The sequence below is a fragment of the Somniosus microcephalus genome, chromosome 1 (genome assembly GCF_052327205.1).
Source record: "Somniosus microcephalus isolate GS21.2 chromosome 1, FLI_Smic_1.0, whole genome shotgun sequence".
Lineage (NCBI taxonomy): Eukaryota > Metazoa > Chordata > Chondrichthyes > Squaliformes > Somniosidae > Somniosus > Somniosus microcephalus.
Window position 1 is genome coordinate 49,288,858 of NC_140987.1, and position 19,793 is coordinate 49,308,650.

The 19,793-nt window shown below is 46.8% G+C and overlaps 1 protein-coding gene across 12 annotated transcripts in view; it reads left to right on the forward strand.

The window, feature by feature from the left end:
* The window catches only part of tenm3 (teneurin transmembrane protein 3), a 2,019,778-nt gene that overhangs the window by 1,910,863 nt on the left and 89,122 nt on the right, over positions 1-19,793 (forward strand). For all 12 annotated transcript variants that reach the window (XM_085979187.1, XM_085978950.1, XM_085979196.1 and 9 more), the window contains 2 exons: positions 9,762-9,978; positions 17,448-17,567. In XM_085979187.1, coding sequence (XP_085835313.1) covers positions 9,762-9,978; positions 17,448-17,567 — 337 coding nt within the window. The remainder of the gene's footprint in view (positions 1-9,761; positions 9,979-17,447; positions 17,568-19,793) is intronic.

Sequence of the window (19,793 nt, forward strand, 5' to 3'; positions counted from 1 at the left end):
TTGCACATAAGCATTAGTATATTAGTATACAAATCTCCTGGACCTGACGACCTGCCTCCTAGGGGTTTTAAAAGAGGTAGCTGCAGAGATAGTGGATGCACTGGTATTAATCTTCCGGAATTCCCCAGATTCTAGAACAGTCCCCAAGGATTGGAAGGTAGCAAACATAATCCCGCTATTTAAGAAAGGAGGAAGAGAAAAAACGGGGCACTATAGGCCAGTTAGCCTGACATAAGTAGTAGGCAAAATGCTAGAATCTATTATTAGGGACATGGTAACAGGGCACTTAGAAAATCATAATATGATTAGGCAGAGTCAACATGGTTTTATGAAAGGGAAATCGTGTTTGACAAATCTGTTGAGTTTTTTGAAGATGAAACTAATAGGATGGATAAAGGGGAACCAGTGGATGTAGCGTATTTGGATTTTCAAAAAGCATTCGATAAGTTGCCACACAAGAGGTTATTATACTAAATTAGGACTCATGGGATTGGAGGTAATATATTAGCATGGATTGAGGATTGGAATAAACGTGACTCTTTCAGGTTGGCAGGCTGTAACTAGCAGGGTACTGCAAGGATCAGTGCTTGGGCCTCAGCTATTTACAATCTATATTAATGACTTGGATGAAGGGACCAAGTGTAATGTATCCAAGTTTGCTGATGATACAAAGTTAGGTGGGAAAGTTAGCTTTAAGGAGGACGCAAAGAGGCTGCAGAGAGATATTAACAGGTTGACTGAGTGGACAAGAACATGGCACGTGGAATACAATGTGGGGAAGTGTGAAGTTATCCACTTTGGCAGGAAAAACAAAAAAGCAGAGTATTTTTTGAATGGTGAGAGACTGGGAAAAGTTTGCACTCAGGGACCTGCGTGTCCTTGTACATGAATCACAGAAAGTTAACATGCAGGTACAGCAAGCAATTAGGAAAGCACATGGTATGTTTGCTTTTGTTACAAAGGGATTAGAGTATAAGAGTAAAGAAGTCTTATTACAATTATACAGGGCATTGGTGAGGCCACACCTGGAGTACTGTGTACAGTTCTGGTCTCCTTACCTAAGGAAAGACATACTTGCCTTCGAGGGAGTGCAGCGAAGGTTCACTAGACTGGTTCCTGGGATGAGGGGATTGCCCTATGAGGAGAGATTGCGTAGACTAGGCCTATATTCCCTAGAGTTTAGAAGAACGAGAGGTGATCTCATCGAAACATATACTGTAACATTCTTAAGGGACTTGACAGGGTTAATGCTGAGAAAATGTTTCCTCTGGCTGGGGAATCTAGAACACAGGGTCACAATTACAGAATAAGGGGTCGGCCATTTAAGACTGAGATGAGGAGAAATTTCTTCACTTAAAGGGTTGTGAATCTTTGGAATTCTCTACCCCAGAGAGCTGTGGATGCTCAGTCGTTGAGTATATTCAAGACTGAGGTCGATAAATTTTTGGGAACGAAGGAAATTAAGGGATATGGGGATAGTGCGGGAACGTGGAGTTGAGGTGAAAGATCAGCCATGATCTTATTGAATGGCAGAGCGGGCTTGAAGGGCCAAATGGCCGACTCCAGCTCTTATTTCTTAGGTCCTTATATAAAAAGCACCCTTTGTTTCATTGTTCAGTCACTGTTGCTGTGTAGACTGCTGGACTAGGTAATTTCTTCAATTGATTCTGCTTTTCACCCCATGCGTGTCATAACAAGAAACAAAGAAGCAAACAATTTAATAAGCCATAAGCAACACCTTTAATTTTTGTCAGCCTTTTACACAAGATCTTTCTGTGCTTTTTCTACATTTTTACCTTACTAAGTGAGGAGATAGCAGTGCTGATGAATGGAACATTTTTCCACTTTTGTCATCCACTGTCCTCAATCGAGCACTTCCAGGTCAGGTGTAGCTCGATGCCAGGTTAGGTGTAAGAGTAAAGCGACCTCGACATTACCAAACAATGTGCCTTGATCTCAAAATCAAAGGAGCATCCTCTACTGCACCAGTGTAACATTACTATTTAACATATCAACCATCCTTGTGGCTTCCCTGGGTGAGACTCATTTCACTTAGAATACTGACAGACACAGCAGTCAGAGAAGGACTTTTGTTCTATCAGTCTGGCTTGGATTTGAACTAAAATTCCTGAGGTAAAAATCACAGTGCAAACTCATTGCACCACCCAGGCACTGGTCTCTTTTTTTTATTTTCATTATCATTTTTGCTATTAATTCCCGTAAAATTGCTTGCAATTCTGGGAATGCCAGAAAAAATTCCACCATGCTCTTTGAACCCTGTGATGTCATTGAGTGATAACTTCCTCCATAAATACCACTGTCCTGAAATTTTTGATAAGTCAAGGAATGAAAATGATGCGCAAAAAATTGAGGGAGCTGCATTTATTTTACAAATCTTATTTCCATGTTCTTAGCCTCTCAATGCTGATATTTTAATTAAATGAAAATAAAACGCGCTCCCGATGACTTAACGGGTTTATACAACGAGTAGCCAAGAACTATAGACCAGGAAAGTCCCAAGTTTATTCGCAATCTGTGCTGAATTTAGTGCCCTCAGCCAAGGCAGTTGTGTAGGGTGTTACATCGTCCCTTTGTTTCGGAGGGGGGGAAAAATCGCCCAGTTTTCCCTTCTTATGATCACTATCTTGTGACCCGTGCAGGAAATGTGTAGATGTTGAGGCAAGGCTAAGAACTAAGCTTGGCTGTAATGCATCTCGTAGTCAAATAGCCTGCCGCCACTCACTGTTGAGGCTGATTGCCAAGGCTCGCATCTGAATACTGGCCAATTTAGCAAAGTACTGGAGGGTGAATGGGACCCCTATTAACGTACCCCATGAAGGAGTCAACCACCTTCAGGAGAGGAGCAGGGGCACGGAGAAAAGAAAGGAATTGCGAAAACAAAAAACGTTGCATGTATAAATAGTGTACAAGATATGGTCTTGAATAAGAATGCATCCTAACCCAGTGGGAGTCAAGTAACATCATGTCAATTCACTTAGAATATCACAACACAGTGACAGCCGATGCATTTGCTCCCTCCAGTCAATTCCTACTCAGCTCAGCTTCTCAGCCAGATTCCCACTGCTGGGGCTGTCAATGACATTTAACAAAAAAATAAACAGTTATTTCATGTTTTTAGTCCCTTGAGAATATTCCAACGCGTTTCAAGGTTGCAGGTTGCACTCTTCATGTGCTGCAGCCTTGTGACATGTGACTTGTCCTCTGTTATTATGTGTGAAGTATCGTTGCTAGCTGTGGCTCAGTGAGTAGCACTCTCACTCTCTGAGTCAGAAGGTTGTGGGTTCAAAGCCCCACTCCAGAGACTTTGAGCATAAAATCTAGGTTGACACTCCAGTGCAGTGTTGATGGCGTGCTGCACTGGCGGAGGTGCCATATTTCCGATCAGACATTAAGCCGAGGCCCTCTCAGCTGGAAGATTCCCATGGCACTCTTTTGAACAAGAGCAGTGGAGTTCTCCCTGGTGTCCTGGCCATTGTTTATCCCTCAACCAACATCACTAAAACAGATTATCTCGTCATTATCACATTGCTGTTTGTGGGGCCTTGCTGTGCGTAAGTTGCTTGCTGAGTTTCCTACATTACAACAGTAACTACACTTCAAAAGTACTTCATTGGCTGTAAAGCACTTTAGGATGTCCTGAGGTCATAATAGTATGTTATATAAATGCAAGTCTTTTTTTCTTCTCAGATATTTTTTCAGTGTATACATATTGTCTACATCACAAATGCACTTATAGTGTAATATTGTAACTTTGTGTGTAATAATAGATTGACAATGTTCTCTAGTTTCTTTTAGTTATCAAAAAAAGGCCAATGCCTCAAGTGAAAGCCATTCACATTTATGCAGTAGTAACTTTTTTTCATATAATCATCTATGTGTGTTATGTTCCACATAAGCATCTGTGCTTATATTAAAAAATCTTACACCTGCATGCACTTCCTGTGTCAGCTTTTTCTATTATAAATTTCTCTGTCCAGATTCAGCAAGTAAACAGTGCCTGTATGTTAGATGTGGTGTAATTATACCCTCCTGCCAGTGGTGGTGCTGGAGTGCCTCAGTTTTGCCGCTCCGGAGCTCCTCAATCTGTGCTGCAGGGAAACTCTGGGGGCGATTTTGTTAATGGGGGGCGCGTTGGAGGCGGGACTGCTGCTTGGCGAGTCGATGACCTGCCACCATCGATCTGTGGCCAACCCACGCTATTTTCCCTTGATTGACCTTGTTAATCCTGCCCAGCGGGCTTAGCAGGCCAATTAAGGGAAAGCCAGTTGCCGAGAACGTCAGCGTATGACGATTCATCTGTCAAAAGTTTTTGACAGATGAATTGTCATCGTTTGACAGCTCTGTGAAGCTGTCAAACACTGACATTCTCTGTAGTTTGATGAGGTCTTGAATTCAAGACCTCGTCAAACTTCTTTCTTTTACAGAAATTAGATGGTTGTTGCCAATGGCCATCTGTCATCTGCAACACGGAGGTCCGAGACTCTCCGCATACACAATGACTGAAGCCTGCAGGAAGAAACAAAGGTAAGTACACTTTTACTAACACTTTGCACTTACCTCAGATACTCACCTCTCCACTCTTGCACCCATCACTTACCTACACACCACACTTTTGCACCCAGACCCCCGCAAACCCAGTACTTGCCTCGCTGAGCTGGCCTGTTTTGGAGCCTTCGGGAAGCCCGCACTTGTGAGGGCAAAAAGGGGATAATCCTATTTTCTGACTGTTAACAGGCAGTTAATGGGCTTTAATCCCATCCCGCCTCCAAGGAGACGGGACCCGGCGCGGGACGGCTAACTGCCTCCTAGGAAGATGGCACGGAGGTGGGTTGGGCACCCGCCCCCAAATTCTGCCATTTTCCCGGCAGTCCCGCCTCCATACCCGCCTCCCCAGGGCTGGCAAACTCGCCCCCTCGGTTCTGCTTCCCAAATTACCATGGCCTAGAAATTTGGGGTGCCAAGCTCGCCTGGGTGCCAGAATTACCGCTGCGATCGGAGCCGTAGCGCCCGCCGGAAATTCAGTTTGAGCGCCCCAAGAAGGACGCGGGGTGCTGCTCGAGGTGCCCCGCGTCCCTCTTGGGGCGCTCAAACTGAATATCGTAGCGCAACGTGCTGCAGCGCCACACGCTGCGGCACGGCGCGCTGCAGTACTGCAGGCCTTCCTCCCCTTCTTAAGGGGGAGGGGCCTGCACCAGCGCGATGACCGATCGCGAGTGCCGGCAAAAGAGCCCGGCACTGAGGAGAAGTGCCGGGCTCTCGGGACACACCTGGCACTGCCCGGGGGGGTTCAGGAGGCCGGGGACGGAGGTGCTGGCAGGCGGCCACCGAAAAAAATGGCCACCCCGCACCTCCACCTTAATTTGCGCCACTACCGCCACAGGTAGGCCCCGTGAACCGGGCGCGATTTGCGACCGGCGTTAGAGGCGGGCGCGACCAAATATCGCGATCGGGGCGCTGCGCACACCGATGACGTCATCGGTGGCGGCGCAGCGCTACAGGCTAACGCCGCCATTAGCGCCACGCTAAATATCGCGGGAGGCGTGGCCAGGGACGCTAAAGCCACTGAGTGCCCTCTTTAGGCGCTAACTGGTGGCGTAGCCCACCGAATTTCTAGGCCCATATGTTTTGCTACTTCACTATAACTGATACTATAAAACTGAAGTATTATACAAAGTAAGCGCAAAATATACAACTTTAAAATGGGGACCGAATTATAATCTGTACACACTGATTCAATTATTCCCCTGCCCTCTAACCCCAGTTCAACTGCAGGCAACACTTGGTCTTGGCTCACTGACACCAATTTTCACCTGGGGAAAATCGGCGTGAACGGGGCCGGAGGTGCCTAAAATGGGGTCCATTAACGTTACCGCACATTCAACCCACTGTGACTTTGAGAGGCCTACCACTGGGCAGCCAAAGTGCCTGCCTAAAACAAGCCATCGGCTTCTTTCCCATGCAAATCGGGGTCCTAATGTAGTTATGACCCCGGTTGCAATTTTAAGAGGCACGTAGCCAGAGCTTACGACGCAAACACTCTATCCATGTGTACTAGAGATCAAGAAATGGCAAGAAAGATTTTAAACATTTTTTTGTGGAGCCAGAAGGAACAGAAGTGCTCCTCCTGGCTCCACAAAGATACTGCAGGTCGCTGCCAGCCCGGCCTTGCCCCGCTGTGGCATCACGCCCCCCCCACCCCTCCCCCGAGCACTTACCTGTGGGCCTCTGCTGGCGTCCCAGCCGGACAACATTCCAGAGGCCCAAGAGCGCCGAGTTACATCGGGACCCCTGTTTGGCGTCCGCAGCTCGCCTGACAAATTCAGATGAGGCCGGGGCCTCTAAATCACAGCAGCCCCTTCGCCGCTGGAACTGGCGACCAGCCAACAGCAATCAGCCGGCCAAAAGTCAAAATTGACCCCAACTATGTGCAATCCTACGTGAGAATGACATTTATTCCATAATTTTCATTTGAAATCAATGGACTACACATTACTGCCAACGCAATGCTCTCTGTGACGTGGACATCTCTGTTGTGATCCAAACGCCTTTACGTCTTGATGCAGTTGCACACTCGCACGATGTTTGTAGGAGGGCACAGCGATGCAGTAAGTCGGTAGGCACAGTTGTGCATATTGGTATCATTCAGTGTTCCCTTAAATTTTTTTGGGTGCGCAGCAGTGCTGCGCAGCCCATTCTAAATGCCGCGCATGCGCAGTTTTTCCTACTTAAAAGCCAGTGAGCCGGCTGCGCAGCTTAAAGGGAACATTGGTTGCATGCTTCAGGGGTGAGGGTGTTTTGTTGGTTGTGGCCATGTAGTGGGACAGGGGCGACCCTATCGTTCAAAACAGATCCAGTACATGGGGCGTTTTGCAAAGACCAGGAGAGCCCAAGCATTCCGTTGCCATGGTATGCAGGCGAGGCCAGCATTTCCGATGAACAATGGTGCAATCAAGTAAACAACAGTAAATAACGCCGGCTGTGTGAGGACATCAAACAATGAAGAATAACTTCCCAAGTCATGGGAAAACAGTTCCACAGTCATCCGTCACTCACTCGGGCAAGTAGTTGATAAACTCCATCGAAAAATAACCAAGTACTTCAGGCTCCTTCCCTGTAACTGAAAATGAGATTCTTGTTTCTGATTGATGTTTTCGGAGGAGCTTGTAAAAATGCATTTCCAGCTGATTAGTTCTGCGGGTGTCAATCTCTTGCTGTTTTATGACCTGCAGACTACGTGCCAGATGTACACTTGCTTTACATAAACTAACAAAGATGAATGACTAAATTTGAAAGTGCCTCTTTCTCTACTTCTTCTGTATTTCCTGAGGGAAAGGACTGTGCAGCAGTAGTACTGCAAAAGAGCTGTAACTCTCTCCATGCTGCAATTGGATTTACTCTGCAGCCAACTAAAAGCAGCATACAGCTTCTCCCTTTGGACAAGATTGGGTACAATTACCAGTGGCATTTTTCTTAATAACCACAATCATATTAAAAGTGATATTGAGCATTCAGTTAGCAGAATATTCCTCGAGACAAAAGGGAAACTATGGGAGTAATTTTCCGAGTGAGCACTTGGGAGAGTGAGGTTCCCTACCATCAGTGCATTTCTCAGAAAATGGCCCCCTAAAAGCCTACTTTGAGTAATGAAAGAGTTAATTAAAGGGAAATAATAGGGCACGGAGAAAGGCTCCTGTTCCAGCTTCAGATCATCCCTGAGGAGACCTGTGATCATCTCGACATTATTTCCCCTTTTTTCCTAATGTCATTTCCCAGGCAAGCAAAGTCCTCCAAATTGCCATAGGTTGAGCAGGGAATGAGACAGCTGGATAGTTACAAATCTGAATCTGGGCAAAAGAAAGCAAATATCAGCTCCCACTCTCAATATCACAAAGCCTTCAGTCTTTCTGAAGAGACACAACTCACTCCATATCGTACGAAAGTGATTGAAACTGTTGCATTGAATTGGCTTACAACCTCTTATCTGGCAGTCCATTGTAATTGTACACATTTCAGTCAGTAGTACCTTTTTACATACATATATATATATATATACACAAAAGCCATTGGATTATTTGGGAGAAAGACTGAACGTAGCATCAACCTCACTTGAACCGAAGGCTGTGTTTATTCACACCTTAAACAAAGTAAAAAGACAACAAACGCTCAAAATAGAAGATGTTAGAAGTACACCGCGGAGGATTGACATTGGTGATAATTTTGGCAAACAAGTTGCTGTGAATACAAACCGTGATTTCCTCTTTTGTAATCACTCTGGCTTTTGCTTTTTGCCAAAATGATCAACAGGAGGGAGTTTAAGCACCCCAACCCCAAGCCCCCACGGTCATCAACATCTGAGAGCAAAAGACAGATTAATATTTCAGGAGTGCTACACGTTCTGCAGTGTGCTTGACTACATCCCACAGCGACGTTAATGACAGGCCGGCTTCCTCTGCAAAACCCCTTGTCAGAATTTAAAAAAATGCGGCCTTGAGATTACACTATGATGGATATTATTGTCAGCAATGCTTTTCTTTTTCCGTTATCTTAACCAAGGCGTTAACCCGAAATGGGTTCGCGCCGCTGTTCAAATAGCCAACAAAGGAATTTCTTGGGAAGGATTAAATGTACCTGTACAGGAAACTCTTTTTTTTATCCAGCACCGACGGGACCGGCGTGGTGCTGGTTGATCAAAAAGTCCGGATTGCAAAGAGGTATACTTACCATGGTATGAGAGCCTCGTACATGGCACTTGTGCAGGAGCCCCAGTTACACGGCACTTGTGCAGGAGCCCCGGATACACGGCACTTGTGCAGGAGCCCCGGTTACACGGCACTTGTGCAGGAGCCCCGGTTACACGGCACTTGTGCAGGAGCCCCGGTTACACGGCACTTGTGCAGGAGCCCCGGTTACACGGCACTTGTGCAGGAGCCCCGGTTACACGGCACTTGTGCAGGAGCCCCGGTTACACGGCACTTGTGCAGGAGCCCCGGTTACACGGCACTTGTGCAGGAGCCCCGGTTACACGGCACTTGTGCAGGAGCCCCGGTTACACGGCAATTGTGCAGGAGTCCCGGTTACACGGCAATTGTGCAGGAGCCCCGGTTACACGGCACTTGTGCAGGAGCCCCGGTTACACGGCACTTGTGCAGGAGCCCCGGTTACACGGCACTTGTGCAGGAGCCCCGGTTACACGGTACTTGTGCAGGAGCCCCGGTTACACGGCACTTGTGCAGGAGCCCCGGTTACACGGCACTTGTGCAGGAGCCCCGGTTACACGGCAATTGTGCAGGAGCCCCGGTTACACGGCACTTGTGCAGGAGCCCCGGTTACACGGCACTTGTGCAGGAGTCCCGGTTACACGGCCACAGATCCAGGAGTCCCTGTTGCACGGCCACAGGTGCAGGAACCCTGGTTACACGGCCACAGATCCAGGAACCCCGGTTACAGGGCCACTAACATACAGTAAAACTTACCTGAACCTACTCCTGAATTTTGCCGGTTAAGAGAGATTTCCGGATATTTAGGTGCAGGTTAAAAGAGAGTTTCCTGTACTAACACACGCACAAGGCCCTTGTTGCAGTCTATGAACGAATACTGATTTAACGGTATGCTTGCGCTCTACGCTGCTGTATTTGGGACTTGGTGAGTTAAGACAGCAAGCCGACTGTCGTAGCTCTTCAAACATGGTTGAAGAATGGCAAGAACATATTTTTTCACTTGACTGCTTTTCCGTTCTGCAGATGGACTGATCGACTGCATGGATCCCGACTGCTGCTTGCACAGCTCCTGCCAGAACCAGCCCTATTGCCGCGGATCACCTGACCCGCTGGACATTATTGGTCAAAGCCAGCAGCCACCCTCTCAGCAAGCTGCCAGGCCCTTCCATGATCGAATCAAGTTCCTTATTGGACCAGACAGCAGTCATGTCCTGCCTGGGGAAAATCCTTTCGACAGGAGGTTAGTCTGTCAGCACTGAAATGAGCGCAGATAAATCCGATCACACAGTGATGTAGTATGTTGTCTATTTTGTTAAAATGTAATGAGAGAGTTTGTTCACACTATTTTTCATCCCTCGAGCACATTTTGGATTGTTGCTTTAAGCCATAGAAACACCCTTCTTAGCAAGGCTGTCAGATTGGCTCAGTGGGCGCATGCTTGTCTGCGAGTCAGATGGTCATGGGTTCAAGCCCCACTCCAGGACCTGAGCACACAATCTAGACTGATACTTCAATGTAGTGTAGAGGGGGTGCATAATTATCGGAGGTGCTGTCTTTCAGCTGAGACATTAAACTGAGGCTCTGTCCAGGTGAGTGCAAAAACATTCAAAGAAGAGCAGGAGAGTTATCCTGGCTAAGATTTGTCACTCTAACCAAAACCAAGCTAACTGGTTATTTATCTCTATGGTCTATATTTTCTAATGCCTGCGGGTGTGTACGCGCTGTGTACACACCCATAGGGACATCGGAAATGCCGGTTTCAGGCATGCGAAGCACCCTGGAGAAGGGCCTCTGCAGGTGGAGAGTTCCGTTTTCTGCAGAACCTCCGCCTGCAGAAAACCCTTCGAAATCTTATGCCTGGTAAAAGCATAAGAGTTTAAAAAAAGTAAAAAAAAATGTTTTCACTCATTTATAATTTTAAAATACTTTTTAAAAAGGTAAGTTTCTTTTAGCCTCGTAAAAAGCTTTAATTTTTTTCAAAAAATTTAATTTTTGTTTAAAATATTTAATTTAATGTAATTTTAACTCATTTTAAAAACGATTTCAAAAAAAATTATTTAATGTTTTAGTGTCTTTTTAGGGTGATCTCCATTCATACTTTTGACGGGTCTACCTGTCAAGTGTATGAAGGGAGATTCCCTTCTCCTATTGGCTCGCTTGGCCCACGTGATCCCAGGGACACTTGCGAACCGCATGCGCCCCTTGGATACCTGGGCCTCTGCGTGCGCGGACCAGGAGAGGCCTAGCAGCGGAATTGGCCAGACCGCGGGAGCCCTCAGGTAAGGGTGTAAGGGGGAAAAATTGGGTGAGTAGCGCCACCTGTTAGCGCCTAAAGAGGCAGTCAGTGGCTGTAGCGCCACTGGCTGTGCCTCCCGCGATATTCAGCAGGGGCGCTAATGGTGGCGTTAGCCATTTGCGCTGTGCTGCCCCCGATGACATCATCGGTGTGCGCAGCGCCCCGTTCACGATATTTGGTAGCGAACGCTGCAGTTGCGCCGTTCGCTACCCGCACCCGGTTCACGGGGCCTTACTGTGCCGGCAGCGGCGCAAGTTAAGGTGGCGGTGCGGGGCGGCCGCCTTTTTCGGCGGCCGCCTGCCAGCATCTCCATCCCCGGTCTCCTGACCACCCCCCCCCCCCCCCCCCCCGCGGCATTGCCAACTGTTTCCCGAGAGCCTGGCACTTCTCCTTGGTGCCGGGCTCGTTTGCCGGCACTCGCGAGCGGGGATCGTGCTGTTGCAGGCCCCTCCCCCTTAACAATGGGAGGAAGGCCTGCAGTACTGCAGCGTGCCGTGCCGCAGTGTGTGGCGCTGCGGCACGTTGCGCTGCGATATTCAGTTTCAGCACCCTAAGAGGGACGCGGAGCGCCTCGAGCCTCGCCCCGTCTCCTCCTAGGGGCAATGGAACTGAATATCTGACGATCGCTAAAGCCTAGAATGCGGCGCTAAACCCTGCGCTCAGGCAACTTTTGCGCCACTTTGGCGCCCCAACCCAATTTCTAGGCCTAAATCTTTTTCCGATAGGAGGCATCTGCACGCAGGAAGCCTCCGATTGGAAATTATGGGCCATTGTTTGTTTGTGTGACCTTACTGACCCTACATGGCTACACTTCAATTGGCTGTAAAGCTCTTTGGGATGTCCTGAGGTTGTGAAAGGCATTTCACAAATGTAAGTGTAAATGTAAGCTATTCCTTTCCTATATCGATAACATTTCAACTGAAGCATCCCAGGGCAGCATATTTCTTGTGTTTGTTTTGCATTTCATTATTTTCTGCCCTCTTTTCCCCTCCTATCCCACTGATACTGACTCCTTGCTGGGGTGCAGTCACACAGGTGTCAGTAGCCCACTGGTACTCCACTAATCATAGGAATTTACGGCACAGAAGGAGGCCATTCTGCCCATCGTGTCTGTGCCGGCCAAAAAAGAGCTATCCAGCCTAATCCCACTTTCCAGCTCTTGATCCGTAGCCCTGTAGGTTACGGCACTTCAGGTGCATATCCAAGTACTTTTTAAATGTGATGAGGGTTTCTGCCTCTACCACCCTTTCAGGCAGTGAGTTCCAGACCCCCACCACACTCTGGGTGAAAAAGTTCTCCTCAACTCCCCACTAATCCTTCTACCAATTACTTTAAATCTATGCCCCCTGGTTATTGACCTCTCTGCTAAATAGGTCTTTCCTATCCACTCGATCTAGGCCCTTCATAATTTTATACACCTCAATTAAGTCTCCCCCCAGCCTCCTCTGTTCCAAAGAAAACAACCCCAGCCTATCCAATTATTCCTCATAGTTAAAATTCTCCAGTCTAATGCTGACTCCTTGCTGGGGTGCAGTCACACGGGTATCGGTAGCCCACTGATACTTCATGCAAGTGGTCATTCTTCACATGTCAAACTGGACAGTGAATATTAGCTGAGGGGCATCATAGCCGAGCCAAAGCCAGTCCTCGCCCAGTCCCCCTACTTTCCAGCTGGATTCTGGGATAGTGATGAGGAGCAGCAATTCTGGCTGATTTCCCCGTGCGCCCCCACCCCCTTCCTATTCAAGAGCAGCGAGGCTAATTCAAACAGCCGAGTGTTACTCCGGTTAAGATCAGCTAACTCAGCGTAGACCAAGGATTGAACCTAAAAAAAATTACACCGAAATAAATCCGCTAAAGGCAGCAATGGCAGCGACAGGGAGCAGTTGGTGGCGAGCCATGGCAGGCAGTAGAGCAGGATAGTGGGTGGCAGAGGAAGCAGAACAGGCCAGGCCAGGAAATACCTGGGATGAGCGACTTCAGTTATGTGGAGAGACTAGAGAAGCTGGGGTTGTTCTCTTTAGAGCAGAAATGGTTATGGGGAGATTTAATAGAGGTGTTCAAAATTACAAAGGGTTTTGATAGAGTAAATAAGGAGAAACTGTTTCCTCTGGCAGGATGGTGGGTAACCGCAGAACACAAATTTAAGATACTTGGCACAAGGACTCTAGGCAAGATGAGGAGAAATGTTTTTTTTACACAGTTGTTATGGTCTGGAATGCACTGCCTGAAAGGGTAATGGAAGCAGATTCTATAGTAACTTTCAAAAGGGAATTGGCTATGTACTTGAAAAGGAAAAAAATTGCAGGGCTGTGAGGCAAGAGCATGGGAATGGGACTAATTGGATAACTCTTTCAAAGAGCTGGCACAGGCACGATGGGCTGAATGACCTCCTGTGCTGTACAATTCTATGAAGAGCAAAAATGTAGATGATGTCCAGAGTTTTAGTGTACATGGGGAGTGGGGGGACTGAATTTTAGCATATAGCCTGTTGGGATTTTTAGCAAATTTGGAGGACTCACATTTTTACTGATGGGGGCTTTGAATTTGCAGATGGTGAGTATATTCAAGACTGAGATCAATAGATTTTTGGGCACTTAAGAGACTCGAGGGATATGGAGCTGAGGTCGAAGATCAGCCATGATCTTATTGAATGGCGGAGCAGGCTCGAGGGGCCGAATGGCCGACTCCTGCTCCTAATTCTTATGTTCTTATGTTTGTTGATTAAGTGTGCAAATGTTTCATTAAAAAGAAAGTGGTTGCATTAGCCATGGTGTTTAATCGCGATTTTGCCGGACCCCAAAGTGTTTTAATCGTTTGCCGCCCACCCAATGGTTGTGTCACATAGATCTGACCCCTGCTCCAAAAGATTGGGCACCCCTGCACCAAGACATTGGTGGAACTGTCAGCAGAATATATCTGGCAGAAGATTCAGTCAGAGTAAGGAAGAAAAAAACTTGCATTTATATAGCACCTTTTACATCCTCAGGACCTCCCAAAGTGCTTCACAGCCAATGAAGTACTTTTGAGGTGCAGTCGCTGTTATATAGGTGAACACAGCAGCTAAAGTATAGGTAGATCCGAGGCAAGTCAGATCTGTCCACAACCTATTAATATGCTCTCAAAACTCTGAATTTTCTTCTTACTCATTTCAAAGGCATTTCAGCCTGTTTTAATGCGAGTCTGTTTGGGAATTCTTGGGGATAGGCACAGTGCAGAACAGATTACTGTGCAATCACTAGCTAATTCCTGCTTAAATCTAAGACAAATGGTTTTAATGATCTGTAAAAATGGGGTCACAAGTACAGTTTTAAATATACCTAACAGATCGTCCTCCTCCTGACTTGAGTTTAGAATTACCAGTTTATTTTAAAAAAAGAAATGAAGTGTGAGTAATTTGTGGCTTTAGCACTGTGATAATCATTAGTTCTTTTTATTTAATATTACGGTTTGTTTTCACGCAAGCTGTTCTTAAATGGCTTGCTGCACCTCGCCTGGTTGAATACACAGTCACATTGATGGCAAGTGATGTTTCGTTTCCTGGGTAGGTGCAAACAAAAAGATTTCAGTGTCGTTGCATTGGTATATTGTTAAATTATTGATCGTGTGGAGGAAATCTCTGTGCAAACACTTTACAGAAATAAAACATGTTTTAGTGCTGATTGCAGATTCACAATTACCGAACAGGCTGTTGGCATCCAATCTGTTTGAATTCAGACGCAATTAAGTTGCAGTTGTGTTGTCTGGGAATTCTGGTAGGGGTTAAGAACATAAGGAGCAGGAGTAGGTCATTCGGCCCCTCGAGCCCGCTCCGCCATTCAATAAGATCATGGCTGATCCAATCTTGGCCTCAACACCATTTTCCCGCTCTCTCCCCATACCCCTCGACTCCCTTGTAGTTCAAAGGTCTGTCAATCTCCGCCTGGAATATATTCAGTAACTCCGCCTCCACAGCTCTCTGGGGTAGAGAATTCCAAAGATTCACGACCCTCTGAGAGAAGAAATTCCTCCTCATCTCCGTCTTAAATGGGCGACCCCTTATTCTGAATCTATGCCCCCTAGTTCTAGATACTCCCACTAGGGGAAACATCCTCTCGGCATCCACCCTGTCAATCCCCCTCAGAATCTTATATGTTTCAATAAGATCACCTCTCATTCTTCTAAACTCCAATGAGTATAGGCTCAACCTTTCGTCATACGTCAACCCCTTCATCCCAGGAATCAACCTAGTGAACCTTCTCTGCACGGCCTCCAATGCAAGGTTCCCCACAATACACAGGTTACGACCAGAGCTAAGTCAAAAAGTGCCTGAGTGGGATTGATGATCGTGAATCCCGACCTCTGGTTTACTCCTCTACTTCAGTTTGTGTCACACTGTGCACAATATCAAGTCAGCTGATCATAAAATGTACCGTAGGATATCCAAGGCATCACTGATTTCCTTTACCAGCTATTTCTCAGCTAATAAAGGCAAACACGCGAACAGCTCAAAAAAAAACTGCCGATGCTAGAAATCTGAAATAAAAGCAGATAATACTGGAAGTGCAGAGCAGGTCCGTCAGCAGCTCTAAAGAAAAAGACAGTTGTGTGCCCTTCATCAGAACTGAAGACTAAAAGATAAGCAAGTGTTTCAGTATGGTTGGAAAAAATACTGGCGGGTATGGGGTGGAGTGGAATAGAATCAGCAGATATGGCAGTCACTGCGACGTTTGAAAAATAGATTGCATGATCTGCAATCTGCTTAATAATAATTACTAAAATGGTATGAAACATCGCCAGTGCAGGTCAAAGGAATGTGCAAGAGAATTAGCTTAAAAGGTTAGTTTAAATTGGGACACATTCCAAAATCAGCTTTGTTTGGAAAGACCTTTCAGTAAGTTCCTCACTTGAATTTGATTTGGGCTTCTCCTGTGATGTGTGTACAGGGAAGAAAATGAACTGCTTATTTACATCTCATGAATTCAAAACGGAGAGGAGGTGCCGCCTCTGTTCTATCTGTGCAAGTTGGCATTTCAGTGTGATTTGCAGGTCACGCATCTCGTGGTGGCTGTGGGCAAAAAATGGAGTTAGTTTTCTTCAGTCTTGTATCTTGTCTCTGTTACCGTGCGGTGAACAGGTCCGACATCTCGTGGTGGCTGCAGACATTTAGACCTCGTTCCCTCTCAGTTGTAATTAGTGGGAGAGATGAGAGAGCCATGTATTTTCTTGGCCACACACTGGCTACAAGGGCTGCACAAATTGAATGCACGAGATTGTAGCGCATGAAACAAAACGCGACGGCAGGGGCTTATTCACAACTGTGCAATTTTGGGAGAAAGCATTATTTTTGCACTGGTACTGACTTTTTGAAAATGTTGTCCGCCCTGGCAGATTGAAAGGAGCCATGCGGAGGTCAGACACTTCCCTACCGAGGAACAGTGAGAAACAAAATAAGGGAGCAAGTCACCCGGAGTGCATGCTGAGGAACTGTCTTTAGCTAGAGCGATAGAGGCCTGAGTATAGGATATGTTCCATGAAGACCAGCTATAATGAATAGAAAGGAAATATATAAATTGCCTAAGAATGAACTAAGGAGTTACAATTGCAGGAGCAGTGCCTTAAGGCATTGACTTGCAAGCTGCACAAGTACCTTGTATGAGAAATTGGTGTCGTCTTCATATTGCTGATGGAAGCTAAACCTTTGCAAATCCACAAATCCTCCTGTAGATTCCCTTGGTTCAGGCTAAATGGATAACTCTTTAAAAGTCTGTTAAGGACTTCAAAGCAGGCTAATGAGGTAAGGCACAAATTTAATAAAGGCCCCAACGAAGTGCAATAACGGGGCACAAATTATTTAATGAGCTTTTTTATGAATTTGTAATGAGCTGGAAATAAAGTGCGACCAGAACAAGCAGGTGCCTTCCCAGAGCACGAGCTCCTGATGTACGGCAGAACGCGGGCACCTCCATTGACCTGATGCCGTTTAGCCGCTGCAGTCAATGAAAGCTTGTCAAATGACTCTTTCCTATTGCCTATCCACGACCTCCCTCCCACCCCCTCCCCCAACCCCATTTGCAGTTCCCAGTAAGATTTAATAATAAATGCATTGTTCATTTACATGCTAAGTTGAAATATAGCATCTGCAATCAAAAAACACAGGAAAAAGGAGCTGTATATGTTCTAATTGTAAGACGTGGATCGTATTGATCTGGATAAGTTGTCAGGGGAATGCCTGCATTAAATCAGAATATCTGAAATAATATTAGTGCCTTATATAAAGATAAATTAGTTTGGAATGTCCTTGCCTGTATTATTTGATCAGATTTGTTTTAATGGTGTTTTCCGACAGTGTTTTTTGACAGAACAAGCCTGCTCACAAACGATTCCTTCAAACGGTATTTGATTCCTTTCTTTTCTTTTCTCTCCCTCTACAGCTTGAGCTCCGTTATCAGAGGGCAAGTGCTTACCGCAGACGGGACGCCCCTCATCGGAGTCAACGTGTCCTTTCTGCACTACCCGCAATATGGCTACACCATCACCCGCCAGGACGGAATGTGAGTTTTTGCTGATAGAAATAAAATGCCACTTGTGCGTGACTTAACCCCATGAGGCGGCAGCAGGGCGTCACATGTTTTAACCTAAATGAAATTGCAAAATTTTCTGATGTGCGTCTTCAAATATTAGTTTGGACTAATTCCACAGTCCAGATGTGTTTTAAATTCTGCTACCCTGTGTTCAATTGTGCAACTCCACCGAATGTCAGTTGAGTGATGGTTTGGGCAAGTGTTTCACCTGGGAATGAGAACAGGGCAGTTAGTTCAGCCCTGTGATTTTCGGTCCACTACCGTCTCACTCCTGTCCGACAGAGACGATGGAAATCAACCCTATAGTGTACAGTCTTTATGCTGCTGCACATTGCAGGAGAAGCACAGTGTAAATCCCTCCTCTGCTTTGTCCTGTTCAAGGTAGCAAGTCCGACAGGCCTCTGAATTAAACACTAACCGGTTTTCTTCTGTGTTAAAATTGATCTTTTTTTAAGCGCTAAAATTGGACATTAGGCCAACAGAAAGAATGGGCTGGATTTGATGAACCTCGGCGGGTCCATGGCGGGTCCCGACCTCGCTGCTGTCTCCATCCCGACCTCTGAAATGAATTTCCCCTGATTGGGCTTGTTAAGCCCGCCCAGCGCGTTTCCCGGCCAGTTGGAGAAAGCGGGTCTGATGATGTCATTCAATGACGTGTCATCAGCCGGTTTCCTTAAAGGGACCGTGGCCAAATTGATTTTGACATTTGTGCTGTCAGTGTTCTACAGCATTGAGGTGCTGGAAACACTGACAATCACTGCACAGAGGCGCAGGGCTGCACCATGACTCTCCCATACAGCACGCAGGGAGGTCCTCTCCCCTTTCCATGGGTGGAAGAGACCTCCCTAGGAGATCAACGCAGCCTGGTTGCACGTTGCACAGGAGGGCACAAGCAGGGATGTGGTCAGGAGGACCAGGCTGCAGTGGCGCAAACCTTTCAATGATCTCAGTAGATCACGAAATGTTAGTACAAAGCCACACTCAACCTTATCCTGCTGTGCCTCTCATCACATCGCCATCACTCTGCTTTCTCTACTCTACTCCTGCACATCCTTACTCACACAAACTTACCCTGCACCTCCACCCATCCCTCTCTATCTACATTATCACTTCCCCATCTCACTAGCCACCCCTCACACTCACCCTCATCCTAGTCCAATCATACCAACTAACAACACACAAGGGTTGGCACTTGGGTGTTTTATGCAATGTTCATGTAAAGTCTCTGTTGATGTGGTGTCAAACATTGAAACCTTTATTTTCAACACTTTGCATTGGACAGATTTGTGTGCACCTTTGGAAGTGGCTTAGTGAGTTGCAGTGAATGGTGAGACATAACGGTACCCCTGGCTCCCCCCCGCCCTCCCCCCGCCCCACAATGGTGATGAGTGTGAAAGGAATGGCTTGGGCATTGTAGGGATGCTTTATGGTGTTGGTGTGGGGTGGTGCCAACCTGGCGCATCATGTCGTAGCCAGGGTGTACAGCATCAAGTGAAGTAAACCTGGCCATGGTGAGGCGATCCCTGGCTTCCCGAACAGCAATGTGGTCGGGTGCTGATGCCCTGTGTCCTGTGCAGCATCAGTTGATTGCAGACAAGGTTGGTGTTGGTGATGCTGGTGTGCCTGTTGATGCTGGTGTTGGGGCTGATTGTGGTGGGATTCTGAGGACCAAGGTGAGAGAGTATAAAGGGCACTCATGCTGATGGAATAGATGGCAGGTGAAGTAGAGATGACAGAAGCATCTGTCAGTGGTGAGAGAGGTAATGAGGTGAGACTGGATGGAGACTTGTGGAAAGACTTGCAGCATTCTGAATCTGTAGTGGAAATGCAGTTTAGAGAAGCTAGTGGTTAAGGGAACATTTCTCAATCAGCTGTGAGCTTTGACTTGACATTTGAAGCTGTCAACTCATCAGCTGATTTAATGGCCACTGACCTCCCGCCTCAGCTTCACAGACGAGATTCAAGCACAGTGGGAAACCGGTGGGCAACCTGTCAAATCCAAAAAGCTGGGAAAAAAACACTGATAAATGGCTGTAAACAAGCCACTAATGATTTTAATTGCCTCCCCCGCCGCTGCATGTCGGGTCTGCTCAGCACTAACAGACCCGACGTTTGGTAAAGACGCGTGGCGGCAGGTTCACGGCGGGGTCCCGACCCGCTAGGGAACTAAAACACTTTCCCACCCGACCCGCCACC